This window comes from Andrographis paniculata, unplaced genomic scaffold (assembly GCF_009805555.1).
Source record: "Andrographis paniculata isolate CXL003 unplaced genomic scaffold, ASM980555v1 Contig43END, whole genome shotgun sequence".
In the NCBI taxonomy this organism is placed as follows: domain Eukaryota; kingdom Viridiplantae; phylum Streptophyta; class Magnoliopsida; order Lamiales; family Acanthaceae; genus Andrographis; species Andrographis paniculata.
In genome coordinates this window covers 1,840,922-1,859,715 of record NW_026137577.1, presented here as the reverse complement: position 1 = coordinate 1,859,715, position 18,794 = coordinate 1,840,922, and the positions used below count along the sequence as shown (strand labels likewise).

The following is an 18,794-nucleotide window of genomic DNA, read 5'->3' as shown; positions in this document are numbered from 1 at the left end:
ATTACCTACAAAAATATATTTTCCCTCTAAAAGAATTCGAATTCCTGTCTTTTATCGGTCAATCCCGCTAAACTACACTTGTACTTGACATTCAAACGAACTAGAGGCAAGCTACTAAAAGGAAAAAGGCTCGGCCAAGCCGTAACTAGCAAAGGAGGCCAATCGGGCACAAACACCATCACTATTCATCCAATTTGGTTATTCTGGTTTCCACATTATGTCGAATTTAAACAAATCCGAAACAATCCTAAGCAAAACACAAACCACATATGTGCTCAATGCAAAAAACTCATACCTATGTTTGATCATGCCATCAATCCTCAAAACATCGACAACTTGTGGCGCAACGGTCTTAAAAATGGAAAAAATTAATACGATATAAAAAACAGTAGCATTGCATCCTACCTGAACCAGAACCTTTGCATAAGAATCTTCACTCCCTGTACATGTTTTATGAACTCATGGTTTATTCCTATAGCCACATGGCATATTTGTCGAACCTGCATTGCGAGTATGTTTCAAGAATTTAAAAAATGTCGACACGAAGGCGCACTTTGCGAAGAATACTACCTCAGGGGGATTGTAGCAGAAAACACAGAAGCGCACGCGCTGCTTTCAAACAGTTATTATTACTTTCTCAACATGATGTCCAAGTCGCCTTCCAGGCGTAGACACGGGCATCACCTGGGATTTAAATATTTTAGATTCATTATCAAATAAATGACAATGAACAAATAGTATAGAAGACAAAAGGTATAGAGGTGACAATAAGCACATTTCTTTCACTATTGAGTTCCAGAAATGATCGAGTCCGGATCTGACATCAAGTATAAGCGCTAGAACTAAAAAACACTTTGAGGGTACTTCAACATCAAAGTTAAATAGGGCAGAGCGCTTGTCATATTTCCGAAGTGTTTTAAATTGTCTTTGAGATTTTTTTTTTCTACAAATAGTACAAAACAAAGTAGACAACATAAGTATAGAATTTTTTAGCATATTACAGTAGTTGATTGACCTCTATTCGAACTCTCTTTAGTAAAACCTTGACGAATTCTATTATGTGGCAAACAAAGTTCATCGTTTTATTTTAAGAAACGTCAAAATAGGACAAGGAAATTATGTTTTCATAGATAGATATAGGTACATTCAATATAGTACTAGAAAGAAAGACATATTCTATCTAATGAAAAAAGGATAGAAGTTCGACAATAACTCAACGAGGATGGCATAGATAATGGTGTATTTTTTCTTGTCTTAATTTTTTCGAAAGTGATTGGGGAAGACTTAACTACAACTTCAATTACAGGAAGCTGAAATGCAAATAAAGAATCTAAAAACACTAAAAGAAGTAGCATCATGAACCGATTCCAGAACCAAATTCCACTAAATATTATGGCATTCGATAATTAATCTCCAAGTGATTAGCCATATTTTATCAATGCAACATTACCTTTCAACATGACGTGCTGCTCCAAACAAAGAATCTTATGCAAGAATGCAAAATCGGAGAGGTCCAAACCGACAGGACGTAGCAATATTAGTTAGCCATCATTTCAATAGCTTTAGGATAACTAGTATTTTCCGATAAGAAAACATAATTCATGCTTCCGAAATAGCTAGTTCAAATATCTTCACTAGATTTGACAGAGAACGTATCAATAATGATGAACTAGAATATAGATTTTGAAGCATTTACCGAAAAAGGGTAGAGCCTTCCCATCCCTAATTTTGCCTTCGCCAACACGTCCTTTCTTGCAAATCTACATCAGCCATGGAAGAATTTGAGATCGCAATGTGGCAGGGCTAATGCATACTGCTGAGGTTGTAAAGCAGTGAGCTGTAATATATTTTGGTTGCGAACTCAGCCAAGTTTTGGATGAGAAACAGGCTTCGATTAAACCTCTGCACCTGACACTCCTATAAATGCTAAAATCAACCAGCGAGCACATGAAATTCTACAAATTCCAGTAACTAAATAAGAGGAAAAAAGAAATGCTCAACCATTCAACATCAGGATAAATACAGAATCTCAAATTTTGTAGACATACATGCACCCATCTCAAACAAATTCCATAAAATAATTAAACGACAAAAAATTGAACAAACTAACACAAATCAACATATATAGAGTTCAATATAAAAATTATAGATTATTACACATTTATTGACAACTTAGGGTGTGTTTGTTTGGGGGTTTGGATTTTGAGTTGGGATTTGAATAGTAAAAATTTTGAATTTGAATAGTTATATGATGTGATATAAATAGGTGATGATGTGATGTTTTGAATGTAAAATTGATTTTTAGTATAATATAAAAAATAAAAAATAGGTGTTTGATTTGATGTTTTTGGGGGGAAAATTTTGGATGAATAGTAGAATTTTGTTAAAAACCTACAAACAAACACACCCTTAGAATATTTTACAGACATTATTTTCAATTTTCCATCATACCCGAGTCTGATTCTTCGAAAAAAGAAGATTGTTGCGGCATATTAGCATTAACACTTGAGAATATTAAACCCAGAAAAGAAGACATAAACCTTATTTAGTTTCTATCCACAAAACAAAATGATCTTTCAGCTGCCATTAGTTTTAGTGTATCCATGCATGAGATCAAAAATGAAAAACTTCTAGATGCAATTTTTGGTATCCAGAATCTTTAGTTGCTTTCAGTGTCAATGTGGGAGGTAATATTGATCAAATCTATAGATATTTCACATCTAAAATTGCTGAAATGATAAATTAAATAATAATATACAATCTACTACTAGATTAGCTTAACACACCTTTATACATGATTGTGCATATTACCTTCTTGCATGCAAGTTCGCAATCTCAGATGAGCACCGTAACTTTCCAGCCGATAAGATTGTTGCAAAAAAATACTTTTCCAGGAAGGGATCTGAGATGCTCCTACAATATTCAGACATTTCTAGACAAAGAAATCTAAATAGTAAATACCACAAATATCTGGATCAGAAACAGATCATACCCTTCACTGAAAACCAAGACCGGAAAATATCATATTGCCCACTAATTGTGGGAGCCAAGATGGAGGGCGCTAAAGATATACAACATGAGCTTTGAAAATCTTACAAAAATTATATGATTTTTGTCACTAAAAATGGGCAATGCGAAAGAGCATTTGCATTCTCAACCAGGATATTAGTATCAGCAATAAATTGCGAAGGTTCTTCTTTTACATGAGTCTACAAGCAAATTAAGAGAGCACTAGTACTAACAAAGAGCTTACACCAGAGAGAGTAAAACAAACAGAATTTGACCATTACTTTCATGATGCACATGATTCATTGTTTTTTCTCTGCAGCCATTCTCTTCCGAATCTCAAAGGCTGTATTGAATATGCCATTCGTTGGCTGGTTGCACACAAAGCACTTCTTATTTCTTGCATGATGCTGTAAATAATAAATAAATAAGGGATTAGAAAGTTTTGTCCCGAAGTTATTATATTAGGCATATGACAAGTACAAAACATTTCTAACGTTCTCTTCTAGCAGGTTTTAGACCTACAATAACAAGAATTGATCAATACTTAATACTACTTAAAACATTTTTAGAACTATCTTCCTTTGACCTAACCTATCAAAATCCTTGTGGGAAGCATATGAAGCGATTCGAGATTATAATGAAGAAAACTAAATAAGCATAGGCTTTTATGGCCCTAGATTTCCTCTGTTTCCACATTTCGCAAAAATCAATCATCGATCGTATCAGTAATTGGAAACAACTTAATTTAATCAGGTTGATACCCTACAACTACATCGACAATAAATAGCAGCAAAAGTCAGTTCGACTCATCAGATCATATAAATAACTAAAAATAACGTAATTTTAATCAAGTCACGAGCTAACAGTTACAAGAACAAGAAATAGCAGCCAAACATACCTTAAGTGCACAATGCTCACAGAAATAGTGCTTGCACCTCGTCACAACAGCATCAACAAAAGGCTCTCTGCAAATAAAACACGCAAATGGTAGTGCATCTTCATCATCATCATCACTTTCTTGCCTCTCGTCATCATCTTCATCCTTCATACCCATAGCCAACTTTTTAGCCCTAGCCTTCTCTTTTTCATCCCACTCTTTCTCCATCTGCCATCCCGATTTGTAATCACCTCGATCATGCATAAACTTGCACGAATCTCCATATCCACAGTAGCCAGTCTCCTTATAATCCTTGCAAATGTCCGGCTGATAGTCGAACCTTGCCGACACTCTGATGTGTGCAGAAGCCCTTAAAGGTCCATGAGATCCACCAGCTTTCTCACTTGCGACAGTATGCTCTCTTCGGAACCCAGCCTTGTAATCAGTATACCCATGTAAACCTTTATATAACTTTTCATCCCCGCCGCTCTTATTCTTCCCTTTCAGAGCCTCTTCAGCTTGCTTGAGAACTCTCTCTCTAATAGCCCGAGCATCCTTAGAGAACTCAGTTTCTGTTTCCAATGTTGCTGTTGCTCTACTGTCGTTATGGACCTGGATTTCTTTGGAGGATTCATATTTGAAAACAGATGCTTTAGGTTGTTCCAACTCTGGCTCTTTCGAACTTTTCAAGGGACCACTAGAGAAGTGAAGCTTGTTGTCAACGACTGCTTGCTTCTTCTTATTGGACAGCAGCACAGAAGTCTCACTTTTGGAATCGTCATCTTCACCTGCTCCCTCTTCTATAGAGGTTCGTTTCCTAATGTTCTTCCCCTTTGATGGCTTCTTGAAGAAATTACACACTAGAAATTCATATAAACAAAAACTCCTATAAGTTAATGAATGCCAAAGAAAAAAAAAAATCAAAATAAAAACTCATCCAAAAATGCATGACTGACTGCAGCATTAGCCGATTTGTGCTTGCATTAGAATTAAAGGCTATGTTCTTTTTGTGTTTCTTTACTACGAAATTTCATCGTTCACAATAAAAACATACCAATTTTACATCCAACCGCCGTTTCACCTAAAAAACAGCAAAACCCAAAACTTTGGAAATTTAAAAGCACGCAAGAAAAACAAAATTTACACAAGCATAAGACTTGATCAAAACAAAATAAAATTTTGGTGAAACTGATGCAAAAAATTGCACAATTATTCATGAATTAACCCTAACTTGGTGTTTGAATATCAAAACCAAAGCATACCAGTTGAGCCACTGCCCGATTCAGCTGGGCCACCTCCTGCAGCTTCTTCGCCAGACATCACTAGGGAAAATGTCTTCTTCCTCTTTTCTTTTATAGCATCCCCTCACTTCACTTTTATGAATGTAGCTTTCTTAGTATCCTTCGAAAGGCCTTCCTTCTTCGACTGAATAATTTAATTGAATTCCATCAGATGATAAATACCTACATCAATACAGACACATGTATATATTATTGTAAACAACATGATTATAGTTATGAACATTCCAATATAACCACACCATTGTCACTGAATTTACGACTTGAAACATAAACCTATGATATGAATTACAACTGTATTCAGTGTGCAGTGTGGGCATAACATATAGTTCATTCATCGCAAATAATATTAAATATATAGTTCATTTATTCCAATTTTTTGGAGGAAAAAAAAAGAGAGAGAATGGAAGTTCAATTGAAATTTGCTAATCCTCATAAAATATTGGCCTAAAGGATGCAATAAAAATAGTATATTCTGAGCACATAGAACAAATATACGCCAGAATTTGATACCAAATTAACACAATCGAAACTTCCTTTAAAAAAATTAAATTCCAACACTTGGCGTGTTCATCTCTACCGATCTGCAACTTCACAACTTCAAAGAAGGCAAGAACAATTTAGAGAAAGATTCAATATCCGTCGATTAGCATGATCACTGATCAATTTACACAAACCTAGTCACCAAACCATCGCGATTTATGATCGCAGCAGCGTTCATCAACATTTGAACTCGCAATTACACCAAGTCGGAATAATTTTTCATAGGCTATATAGAAAACGCAATAATCCATAAAAACGTACAGAGAAGAAAACAGGATCGGCATTTGCTTCGGCTATGCATCCGCGAAGCATAATCAACTGTTAAACCCTAATTGAAAAGTTCATATTTAGGTTACTTTCTATACAACTATGTCTTCATCACTTATCCCTACTCAGATCTTAAAAACAAAAAGCAGCAAAACACGGCTGGTTTCACCAAACCGAACCCGAACCCTAAACGAATAACTACGCCGTCAAGACTGCTGCAAAATACTCACATGCTTCTCTTTCACCCATAAAACCACACAACGAAATCAAAATAGAAATAACCTGACAGCGAACACTTTCAAAATCAAAATTTGCAGTAAGTAGCTTCTCAAATAAAATCAAAAGGGAGCGGCGGGGTGAACTTACAATTTCTGATTTGATGCAGGCGAAGCTGTTGGTGGTAGAAGACGACACACAAGGTCGATAGGTAAGATGAAGAAACGTAGAACAGAGGCCGAGGTAGGGTAGGGATGACAATGGGTCGGTTCAAAGTCGGAAAGACCACAGATCCGATCTGAATATAATCAGGCCCGAAATTTCTTCGACCCGATAGAGACCCGAAAATTTGAAAAAAAGATAAAAAGAAAACTGCTGTAGAGGAGGTGACGGCGACGGCGGCGGAAGAACTCGGGCGACGCGGCGGTGGTGGCAACAAACGGAAAATTTAATGGGTAAAAAAAGAATAAAAAAAACTGATATATAAGAAGAGAAAGATGAGGGGGAGGAGGAGGATGAGAAGAAATAAAAAAGAAAGAACAGAGGCTAAGATGAGAGGAGAGGAAAAGGAATTGCTGAGGAAGAAGGGAGGATAGCGGCGGGCGGGTGATATTAGGGTCGGGTCGAGTCGCTTAAAATTATTAATAATAAATTATTAGTTTAAGTAAAAATCAATTTTAGTCCCATCAAACCCATTTTTTTTCATTTTTGGTGTCATTCAAAAAATAAAAAAATAAAAAAATATCAAGCTGACGTGGCCATAACAAAATTTGATGTGCAAGTGATTTGGAACAAACACGCCGTGTTATTTCAAATAAGCAATATATTACTATATTTATACCAGTTCAAGCCCATACTCAAATTGGCTGCAAGGGTTATGGGCGTGTTTGTCCAAATCACTTGTCTTATTCCGTTGAAATTTTAACGATGGTACTAAAAATAATAATTTACTTTTTCTATAGGATTAATTTTGATAATTTTTTTTTTGAATGAGACCAAAAATGAAAAAAAAAAAAGTTTGATTGGAACTAAAATTGATTTTTACTCTATTAGTTTATTTAAATTATTGTTTTGGGTCGGATCGGTTCGAATTTGGTATGACCCAACCCCATAATCTGACCGTCCGAATATTTCTTTTTTGTCCTTGAAATTTATTTTTTATTTTTTAAAAAAATATGTTTTTACATATTTTTTCGAATTAAAAATATATCTAATCCTTATTTCGTGGATTTTTATGGTAAACATTTCAACTAATTTATATTTTTGGATATTCTTTCCATTTTAAAGTATTATCTAAGCTTTGTTCATCTATCAATTGTGTAATTTTAGTTTGGGAATTGATGTTTCAAGTTCATATCGAATTTGTCTTGGTTTTTTTTTTTATATATAAATAATGTATTCGAACCTCTTTTTTTTTTTACCGATTGAATTTAATGTCAATTTTGAGAAATTGAGCTTAAATGCGATCTTCTCCAAATTGATTTCTAAATTAGGGTTTTAAATTTAATGTGGCATGTGAGAATGTTAATTGATGGAGGCTTTTTACATATTATTGCAATTGGACCTTAATTATACGGTTTGAGATTTTAAAATTCTAAAATCGGCGTCGTTTGATTTGTACCCTTATTTTTCAGCCTTGTTTAAATGACTTTTGACTTGAAAATGACTTATAAAGGTACTCTCTAAACCTTGTGAATAATTTTGGTAGTTGTTAGATTGAGTTGGGATCATTTGAGAGCCGTGTGTGTGATTTTTTATCCGAGTTACCGAACTTTGTGCATTATTGTTGTTTGATGTTCATGTCTTAATTGTGGTTTAAGATTGTCCGGAGGTCCCGGTCGATTTGGGGTTGTGCCATGTTCTACTAAGCGAGATAAGTCTACAGTTAAGGTAAGGGGTTAAATTATACACGCTTGAAATGAATGAACCGTTAAAATTATGTATTCGTGATATGATAATACTAATTGCTAAATACAGTTGATGTGATATATAGTGTATATGATAAATTATTTGTTAGGTTATTGATACTGTTGGCGGACAAATAATTATTGGTGAATTGTATTAACCGTGAATTTGGCTAGACTTAGTACGAGTCAATTGATAAATTGTGATAGCCGTAGATTTGGCTAGACCTCAATGACAAATCGATTGATAAATTGTGATAGCCGTGAATTTGGCTAGACTTAGCCGTTGATCGACAAGTTCAGTTGATAAATTGTGTAACACAATAATTTTGCCCTCAAAGTCCGGAAACTAGTTCGTCACTGATGGTCGAGAGAGTCGACGGCAACGGTTGTGGAAGTCGGTGGTCGCAGTCGACGGCTAAGGAAGGGGCGACGAGCGGTGGTTCGCAGCGACGGTAGGTGGGAGAAGATGGGTGATGCCGGCGATCGAGAAGAAAGAGAGACAGGAGAAGGGAGGCAGGATCGGGCGGGTGAAGGGGAGAGAGAGAGGGAAAGAGAAAGAGGCAGGGTGGTGGGTTTTGGGGTGAGGTGGATTGGCGGCCGAAGAGGCGGAGGCAAAGGGTGGAGTAGAGGCGATGAAATAATTTATTAAAGATTTTGGAAAGATTTGGTTAAGAATAATTTTATGTTTTTAATAATCGCTATGCGCCCTGATCATCTTTTTCTTTTTCTCGTAGTCTTTAGAATTTTTAGAACTATAATTTTCTAACTTTTTTTTTTTACACAATTTTTTTTTTCTTTAAAAAAAATATTTTAGTAAATTCTCTCTTATTTGCCTATCTCAATTTGTACATTGGCATTTGGTATCCATCATGAGCCTCGAAGAGGCGAGTGTGGTCTCATCCCATGGTCTCAAGTCAGAGCTCTTGAATGATCTTGCTTTTCGAATGTGCTAAAGTTTTTTGCCGATGGGTCGTGTGGGTTAGGTTTATAATTAAACATGCTTAACTTGTGGTATTGTTCACAAGATTTTGAGCCTTACGCTCAAGAAAAGAATGCTTGTGGATCATTTGAGGCATTTTTTAGAGGAATTTTGATTCTCTCAACAATTTAGGGGTATGGTTATTCGGCATCCGGATATGTTCTATGTGTGGCTTGCTATTCCCAGTTGATAGAAAAAAAAAAAAAAAAGCACAAGATGGTGATCGAGGAGAAGTTTTGCGCTCTCGTAAATGTCTCGAGGTTTGGTAAGAGAAATGTTCTAAGAAACAATTCCGACAAAGTGGAAGGAACCGAGCAAAATGACCAATTTGGTGAAGAAGAGGACGATGAGTGGTCAGATATCGACGATTGAGAAAGTGATGGAGGTTGCGAAGAAGAGGAAATTTCGATGACGAGTTTGCAGGCCAGTCCTGACTTTCGAGGAGGTAGGGGCAAAACAAAAATAGGAGCCCCTAAATATATATAAATAATACATTTTTTATTTATAAATAAAATTTTAAATAGTTAAATAATATTTTTAGATGTAAAAATAGTATTAGAAAAATTCCAAAATTTTGTAACCCAGTGAATTAGAACCATGATTTTACAATTATAAAATAATCTCACACCATCAAATTACATTGCTTTTAATTTCAAATAGATCAAACAAGTTCTATACATAACAACTATATATATATATAACATAAATATTTGACGGCCTCTCATTTATATTGGGTTTTGGGCAGGTGCCCCTCTCGCTTGAGCCCAGAGCCGGCCTTGCGAGTTTGATATGCCTCCCTATTTCGGCGATGAAAAATATAAAGTCTTGGAAATTTTCTTGATTTTTTTTATACTCTACATACTCACCTCGAGATTGAATATGGATCACTGTTTGATTTACAAAGGCTTGACTTAGAAAAATTTTCAAACTTAGCACACCGGCTGTGCAAATCAATGGCTTGGGGAATGGTGATGAAGTTCTCAACTATGTTTTCCCCAATAAAATGATTTATAAATTTTACTTGAAAACTGTTAGAATTTTTAGGAAAAAATAATGAAATTGTCTTGTTAATCATCCAAAATAAGAAACTTATATATATATATATGCAATAGACTCGAAAGACTCAAATATAAGTAGTTTAATATATGGATAAGACTAAATTTAAATATAAATATACTAAATCTAAAACTGAATATCTAAAATATCTCAATATCTCCCTCAAACTCAAGTATTATAACAGAAACCAACTTGAGTTTGATAAGAAAGTTGAATATAGACGCAAAAAACGCAAATAAAAATAACAGTTAACTCTCCGCCGGAGTCGAAAATAGTTGACTCTCCACCGGAGTCGAAAACGACATGACTCTCCACCGGAGTTGAAAACGATATAACTCTCCATCGGAGCAAAAAACGACATGACTTTCCACCGAAGTAAAAAACAGTTGACTCTTCACCGGAGCCGAAAACAGTTGACTCTCCAACGGAGTCTAAAACAATTGACTCTCCACCAGAGTCGAAAATGACATGAACCGGAACAAAAAAAACAACATGACTCTCCACCGGAGCCGAAAACAGATAAATCGCAAAGACAAAACAGATCGCACGCATGCAACAAACAAACAATGGACAAATGACAGATCGCAAACAGATTTCGGATCGCACATAGACAACAAACAAACAACGGACAAATAACATATAGAAGATTTATTTCAGATCGCACGCAAGCAATAGACAAATGACAGATAGCAAATAGATTTTAGAGACAGATTTGCAGAAATACAGACTTGCAAAGGCATGATATCAAAATCACAAGACCTCCGGGTACAATCCAGGTTGAATGTACCCAGAGAAATGCGGATAAGTAAGCTATATCTACGACATGAGAAAAATAGACTCTGATACCATATTAAAAATTTATTAAAAATTTCGGGGGAAAATAAAGAGATTGTCTTATTTATCATCAAAATAAGAGGTATATATATATAAATAATACAAAACAAACTTGATAGATTTAAATATAAGTAATCTAATATATGAATAAGACCAAATCTAAATATAAATTTACTAAATCTAAAATTGAATATTTAAAATATCTCGACAAAATCATATATATAAACTGAATCAATTTTAAACTATTGATTAAATACGAGTAATATAGGTAATTTAAATATTTTTTTATAAATAAACGATGCTGATAATATTCAGCATGCTGAATTATTAGATCCAACATGCCATTTGGCATTTGCACCTTCTAATGTTGTGTTATGATATTTTGTATTTTTTTGTTGAATATATTATTTTATATCATATATTAAATAAAAAATAAAATAATGCATTAAATAAAAATAAATATATGATACCATGTTTTAAAAGCAAAAAATAAATTATTATAAATAAACAATGAAAATAAGTGGAAAGACTTGAAAAAAAATAACAGAATCAAACAAAGGGTGTATTAGCCTAATATTTTTTTTCGGTGAAGTCTAATTCTCATAAATATTACTCCATTTGTTTAATTTCTATTCTTATAAAATATTTTTGCTTATTTTTTTTTTGTTATAAATTTATGTTTTATGTTAAGATAAAAATTTAAAGGGGTAAATGAATGAAGGGTAAAAAAAATAGTAAAATTTGTATTTAAAAAAATAAATAGGATAATACTTGTTGAACGCCTCAAATAAGAAAATATGACATTAGTTTGTAGACAAAACGAGTATTAAAAATACAATATACTCTTCCGTCCAGGGTCAGATGACCTCTTTAGTTATAAACATAGTAACATTTTAAGTAATATAATTTAATAGGTTAATTTTACTAGTTATAATATTATTTTATTATTTTTTTTATATAAATAATTATAATATTATTTTATTATTTTTTACATAAGTAGTATTGTTATTATTTTTTATTTTAAAAAATAATATATATAGTTAAAAAAATTTAAAATATATATTTAAATATTTTAAACATTATATCTCAATAAAAATAAATATATATAATATGAAAATTATTTCGTAAAATATAAAATTTTATATAATACAAATAAATAAAAATATATATTTATTTAGCTATAATAAACATAAATTAATTTATAAAAAATAAGAAATTTTAAATATATATATATATAAATATTTGTTTATTGAAGAAAAGATAAATATAAAAGAGCTTTGAAATTTAATTAAATTGATTTATATTTATTAAGTATGTTTAAAATTATTAAAATTACTAAAAATATAAATAAATCATCTAATATATCACACTAAAAAAGAAAAATAGTCATAAGTAACAAAGACAGATAGACTATAAAATATAAATTTTATCTAATTACAAAATATCAATATTAAACACAAAATATTTAATAAAAAACACATACATTAAAAAACATACAAAGTGAACTCACCCAAACTTCCTTTTAAAAAAATAATAAACTCAAATATTTCATTACGATATTTTAAAGAGAATTGCGTTTGAATTGAGATTTGTTTTTTTTAGGGGTTCAAAAAAAAAATAAAAAAATGTATGTAAACGAAGCCTTAGGACGTGTTTCTTCGGCCCCGGTTTGAGGAGTATTTGCACAGTAAATATTCCCAAACTGGGACTGCTACTAAATAGGACAACACATTGTAGACTGCAGCAGCTTTATATCTATTTATCTGTTTTTTGTTTTTAATTTAAAATATATAAATAATAATTTATTTAATATTTATAATAATTATAGGTTAAAAAGATATATAAAATATATATGTTATTTTGTAGAGAATAAATATTCTATAATACAATTAAATAAAAATTTAAAAATATATATGTTGTATATAATATAAATTCATAATAAAATCTTACTACTATTAATTTTATCAATTACATGTATTAAATTATTTTATTCATTATCCATATCAATACCCATAAAAACCCCCCCAAAACCCCAACCAAATCAAAACATAAAAGAAACAACAAAATTCAAACTCATCAAAAAAGTTCAAATAAAAATCAAATCCAAATCCAAATTCCGCCAATACCCTCTAAAGAAACACACCTTAAACTTGGTAATGTACATATTCTTTTAGCCAAAATTCAATTATTCCAAAAATCAAAAACTTATTCTAAGTAAGTATTAAGCTAAGCCTTGTCATCTTTCAACAAAACTCAAAGCTAAAAAAAGTCGTATGTACCTTATTACCACCAAGTTCTTCATATAGTTTTCCATCGTAACTCCACATGTACAATTCCATTCTTCGAATCGATCAAATGGTACTTCTCGTTGATACGCCCATTGTGCACCACATCGGTTAAGTTTATGTCAACATGTCCCAGAGATTCCTACATGCAAATCATCCACAGTTTTAAGTGAATTTAGAGTCCACAAGAACAACTTATATAAACTCTATATACGCCGACACTTTCGAAAATTTTAAAACAATTCATCAACAATAATACTCCCTCCGTCCCATAACAAGGTATCCATTTACTATTTGCGTCATTGTACTTAACATTAAAAATATCCATTAATATTCAAATATAACACGCAAAAAGTAAATGGATACTTAGTTACGGAACATAGGGAGTATTTTTTTTTTAACATATATCAAATCAAATAACTGTTTCTTCTTAACAGGTAGTGAGCGTACCTTTGAATAGAAGGCGAGGCTCGACCCCTTGCTCATAACTTGTATGTGAATCTTCTCGTGCACCGGTGGTTCTTCAAGCATGAATTGAAACTCCTCGTTCCACAAGGGGTTTCGAGTTTTCCTCATCATCTACAATGCAATTATAACGTACTCAACACTTGAAATGAAAAATAAGATCCGAGCTTTTCAAAAATCTTCGTTCAAAAAGAAAAAGAAGTATTCTCCATTGGGAGGTATGAACTTTGTGTTTTAAAGAGTTTATTTAACGCGAAGATGTCGTATTCAATCCTAATATATATATCGAAAAATCAGAATACTATAACACATGAGTATAGCAACTTCGGAAAGACAAAGGCATAGTTCGTATATTACCTTTGATTTTTTCCTTTCGCCTCTAAAGATGACAACCGCGTAAGGATTGTTGTGGCGTGACCCTTCAACATCGTGTGCGCCTTGAACTGTTACTAGAAGTAGGCCGGCTCCCGTTTGGCTTATGTTGCTGGCTGCCCGGTCGAACATGCTGTCTGTTCTATCAAAGCCGTTCAATAACCCGCTGAAACTATCGACATTTTCTCTGAAGGGAGCATATGTTAGCTCGAGTAAGATTTGCCCTCTTGGCTTCACCTTGTGTGTATCAGTAATTCCTGTATCTTTCAACAGGTCGAGCTTTACTTCTTTCGTCTCATTCGGTGTTAATAACTTCAAAGGGTAAATTTGAGTCCCCAGCCGGTCATGTGAGCCAACCTATAACATACAAAAAAACACTAAAGGTTACACGAATATTGTAAGAAACTAAATAGTGTCGAAACAATTATGTGTAAGAATGACAATGATCTAAACTTTTGAATGAGTCGACATCTTAACTATAGCAACATCATTTTAGAGCAATGGCATCCTCTGTATTACAAGATCGCAAAGTAAAGACTTGCCTTTCAAAAAATACGAAATATCTAACAAAATTGTATTACACACATGATCTATCTTTCAATTTTATCATAAGAGTTTTTAAAGGATTCACGATTTACCCAAAATATGTATTGTGTAGTAAGATCGTGTAAAACTGTCTCTATCGAGCAAATGGACTGTACACTATGTAGTGTATTATCAAGTATAAACGATGAAACAAACACTAAGCTAAAAAGATATGTTTCGATCGAAGTTAAAGGCTTTTAGATGCAAAAGGCCATTAAACAAACTCAACGTATAGAAATAGATTAAAGGATCAAACCTTATCCCAGTCGAAGACATTTATAAAAAGCATTTGGGATTGAGGGTCCTTCACCGAGAGTTTGAATTCCTCGCCCCACTCGGGATTCAAGGTCTTTTTCTTAATGGTAGTTTTTTTTGCTGGAAATTTATCTCCGCTAAGGCTTAGCTTAACATAAGGATCGGACAATCCTAGTAAATCCATCTTTAGAAGCTTCGTTGCACGAACAACTTTCACGTGTAGGATTCCCACAGGCTTCTTTACTGCTACCCTGAGAGAGAGACATACAAAAATCGAGCTTGATCTTAAAAACAATGGAAGAAGAATAATACAATTCAGAGTAAATGGAGACTCACGTCGACGCATCAAGAACAGGTATTTCAAGAGACTTAGGCCATAAGTAAAGACTTGCAACTTGTTTTTTAATAGTCTCCTGGAAAAGGTAACACCGATTAAATTTCAAGCATGAAAGGAGCACGAGGAAGAACTTGCCAATACTAACTTTGATCGAAAATTCTCATGTTACCTGAATGTATCGATAAAGGCCAGGAATAGACATGATGTCCCCACCCAAGACATTCAATCCAAAGTCTATATGTGGCTGTTTCGATCAGGAGAAGAAGATAAAAATATGAACTTCCATTTTCAGAGAACTTTAGCTAAACTCATTTAAAGCATCTATCTTATTTACCTGTTCCATCAGAGAGACGATTATATTTGCAAAGCATGGGACACTCGGCACTAATGGTTTCAAAGTTACTCTTGGTGCAGCAGATACTTGCAAATCCACCAACTGTAAAAGTTCCCTCCGTTCGTTAAGAATTTGAAAAAGAACAGTTCTTAATGAAGCAGAGGACTGTCATAGAGACCAACAGACCTGGATTTTCAATTTCACAGATGCAATAGTTACAGAAACGATTATGTTTGGATTGCCAGCCCATCGAAGTACTGGTTCCATCACTAATTCCTTCTCATTTGTCTCACAGACTTTAAGGCCTGCCAAGAAACATCAGAGGGTTTATAGATCATTTAGGACAGCTTATAAGATGTGATAACTTATTTCAATATTAAGTACATTCGACGTCAAAATACTTATGTCAAACACTTTCCATGTGCTTATGAGTTTATGACACCTTATACGATATTTTTAAGAGATCTCTAGCAAATACTTTCTCCGTATCGAAGAAAAGAAAAGGTAACAGGGTCAGATTGACCAGAGTATAGTGAGCTCACCGTGAACTGTTGCAGGGAGATTTCCTAGGCTTAGTTTCTTGAACTCAATGGATTCTATTTTATATTTCCCAATGTACTCAGCAAACATCGGCTCAGCTGTGCTTCTAATTACACTGCATATTGCCTGTTAAGTCATATATATACATATATACATATATATATATGTATATAAGTAAATAACATCTTCGTGAATGAGTAATACAAATGTCGGTATTTTTATAAGTACCTTGTCCAGGAAAGGCCACATATTGCATACAAACTTGTTTAACCAGTCTACCTGAAAAGCATTTACGACAGAATGTGTAGCAGATCATAGTTACGGGAGAAATTCATCCAAGACAATTCCTGCAATAATGAAAGTTTTACAAGAGTACTCACCCGATCATAATCTGGACTCTTCACCCACAGAGGAATATCAGGCATGAGATTTTCCAATGCAGGCGTATCCAGCTCGCAAAGTGGTCTGATTTCTGGATCCTGGCATCAATCCAACATTAGCAAGCATAAATACATGGCGCCGAGTATTAACAGCACACCGTGACAAATAAAATGAGAGACCGCTCTGCGACAAATATATTTTGTTTGTTGTTGTGTAAACTTTACTATTTGTGTATCAAATTTATTTCTATACACAAACATCTTCCTCCCTAAATTATTTCCTCTCTCCTCTTTTCCCCATCCTATCCTCAAATTCTGTTTGGCTCTACATTGTCTTGTTGCACCAACTAATCTTAGTTGTAACATCATTCTGCCCAACTCTTCTTGTTTGACAAATTCGATCCATGTCCTAGTATTTTGATAATACTCAACTTTGGAGAGTGTTTGGGGGATAACTATCCTTTGAAAAAACTAATTTTCAACTCTCATCTCACATCACTTGACTAAATGAAAAAGACTAACAAGTTTGGCAAGGCTATAGTCTACAATGGTAAAGTGACCACAAATAGGCTTGTTTGGGAGCAAATTTTCTACTTACATTCATGTGAAAAATGGAATATGCAAAATACTATTGTGAAAACAGCATATATGAAGGCGGTTATATAAACTCAACCGAGTATCAAAACATCAACAATTTCTGTAAAACAAGTATTGGAACAATAAGGTACACTGAAAATTATGCAACAGCGAGTTCTAGATCGATGGCAATCACTAACTCCGTTATCAATTTCTTTACTGCCCATTTTTGTACACAACTACACGAAGAAACACCTAAACGAATCAAAATCAACATATTTAAGAAAATATCGAATCAAAATCAACCGAGAACTAAATACCAATTTTATAGATTTTCACCTGATTCCAGATCATTTCAATTCTGTTAGAAATTTATCGAAATCGGATTAACAAAAACAGAGAAAACAAATTCAAAATCCCTAATCAATAAAGCGATCAAACGAGACAAACATATACTAAAACTATTGCATAAACTTATAATTTCCATAGCTGCAAACAGTAGAGCACATGAAAGAAAAAACAGCGCGAGCTAATGACGGAATAGATTTGACAAAAATCACCTTAACATCTTCCGATTCAGAATAAAGGAACAGATAGAATCCAATCAGAAGACCAGCTGGGAATCCGATTCCGAAGCCTAAAAACCCCAATAAACTACTGACGAATCCCATACCCCCAAAAAACTCGATTCCGCAAAATTGCAGCTGAAAATTGGAGCAGAAAGAGACTTAACGGATGCCTTTTTCCATTAAAATAGAGGAAATTGAGATGAATTATGGCGTTAATGAGTTGCGATAAAAACGAAATCAATTCATTCAATGCTGGTTGGGTTTGAAAGTTACGAAGGGAAGAGGAGAGAGAGAAGAGAGAGAGAGAGAGGCAGGTAAGGAAAACCGCCAAAAAGAAGAAAACGACACGCTCTGCTCATGACTGCGACGAAAAGTTTCAAATGCTATTAGTAGCAACGGGAAAGTATTTCAAAATATATAAAAAAAAATACAAATAACTAATATTTCATCATCGTACTCTCCGAAACAAAGAGGACCTTCTTTCTTTATTTATTTAAATACCATTTTTTTATTGAATTTTTTTTTTATTATTATTATATACGTATAAAGAAATTTACAATACTCTACGGGTGTATTTGCTTGGAGGATTTGAATTTTAAATACATTATTTATCTTATTTTTTTCTCAAAAAATATCACATCAAAATACTTATTTTTTATTTTTTATATTATACTAAAAATCAATTTTATATTCAAAATATCGCATCAACACTTATTTATATCACATTACACAGCTATTCAAATTTAAAACTTTTACTATTCAAATTATAACTCAAAATCCAAACCCCAAACAAACATACCTATATATTTATTAGTAACGAGATTGTAAATCAATTTATAAATAACGTGTAAAGTGTATATGTACAATGAATAAATAACAAATTTAAGCACGTAATATTATACTTCCTTGGTCCTAACATAATTATCATACTCCTAAATTATGAAAACAATCAATTATGATATTATGATACAATATATATTAGGTAATTAATTAAATTAATTTATATTTATTAAATATATTTTAATTTAATAATTTTTTTTTAAAAAAAAAATTGTCAATTATTATGAGATTGAAAAAAAATAGAAAAAACATGTCAATTGTTATGAGAAT

General features: G+C 33.1%; 2 protein-coding genes across 4 annotated transcripts; both read right to left on the bottom strand.

The window, feature by feature from the left end:
- Positions 1-3,119: 3,119 nt before the first annotated feature.
- On the bottom strand, positions 3,120-6,777 carry LOC127251280 (zinc finger CCCH domain-containing protein 1). Of its 2 annotated transcripts, none has more exons than XM_051274921.1 (4): positions 6,361-6,777; positions 5,149-5,349; positions 3,908-4,746; positions 3,120-3,416 (listed from the first exon to the last, which is right to left on the bottom strand). In XM_051274921.1, exons 2-4 carry the CDS (start codon positions 5,204-5,206, stop codon positions 3,309-3,311), a joined length of 1,005 nt encoding a protein of 334 aa, XP_051130878.1. In that variant the 5' UTR covers positions 5,207-5,349; positions 6,361-6,777; the 3' UTR covers positions 3,120-3,308. The 2 variants fall into 2 exon arrangements, with proteins under 2 accessions (XP_051130878.1, XP_051130879.1); XM_051274922.1 differs by having other exon boundaries at positions 5,149-5,311.
- A 2,999-nt stretch (positions 6,778-9,776) lies between these two features.
- LOC127251263 (synaptotagmin-3) lies at positions 9,777-18,028 on the bottom strand. Of its 2 annotated transcripts, XM_051274888.1 has the most exons (13): positions 17,676-18,028; positions 16,540-16,638; positions 16,388-16,438; positions 16,162-16,285; positions 15,806-15,924; positions 15,620-15,721; positions 15,455-15,529; positions 15,285-15,361; positions 14,950-15,199; positions 14,094-14,465; positions 13,722-13,850; positions 13,266-13,413; positions 9,777-9,983 (listed from the first exon to the last, which is right to left on the bottom strand). In XM_051274888.1, exons 1-12 carry the CDS (start codon positions 17,784-17,786, stop codon positions 13,285-13,287), a joined length of 1,638 nt encoding a protein of 545 aa, XP_051130845.1. In that variant the 5' UTR covers positions 17,787-18,028; the 3' UTR covers positions 9,777-9,983; positions 13,266-13,284. The 2 variants fall into 2 exon arrangements, with proteins under 2 accessions (XP_051130845.1, XP_051130844.1); XM_051274887.1 differs by lacking the exon at positions 9,777-9,983 and having other exon boundaries at positions 13,060-13,413.
- Positions 18,029-18,794: the final 766 nt, after the last annotated feature.

Excerpts from the sequence above, each read along its gene's own strand:
- LOC127251263 (XM_051274888.1), bottom strand. The coding sequence starts at position 17,786 with ATGGGATTCGTCAGTAGTTTATTGGGGTTTTTAGGCTTCGGAATCGGA. Across the intron at positions 15,200-15,284 it reads CCTGTTCTTGATGCGTCGAC|GGTAGCAGTAAAGAAGCCTG; the intron begins GTGAGTCTCCAT and ends TCTCTCTCTCAG. Across the intron at positions 13,414-13,721 it reads GCCTCGCCTTCTATTCAAAG|GAATCTCTGGGACATGTTGA; the intron begins GTACGCTCACTA and ends ATTTGCATGTAG.
- LOC127251280 (XM_051274921.1), bottom strand. The coding sequence starts at position 5,206 with ATGTCTGGCGAAGAAGCTGCAGGAGGTGGCCCAGCTGAATCGGGCAGT. Across the intron at positions 4,747-5,148 it reads ATCGGGCAGTGGCTCAACTG|TGTGTAATTTCTTCAAGAAG; the intron begins GTATGCTTTGGT and ends ATGAATTTCTAG. Across the intron at positions 3,417-3,907 it reads GTGAGCATTGTGCACTTAAG|CATCATGCAAGAAATAAGAA; the intron begins GTATGTTTGGCT and ends TATTATTTACAG.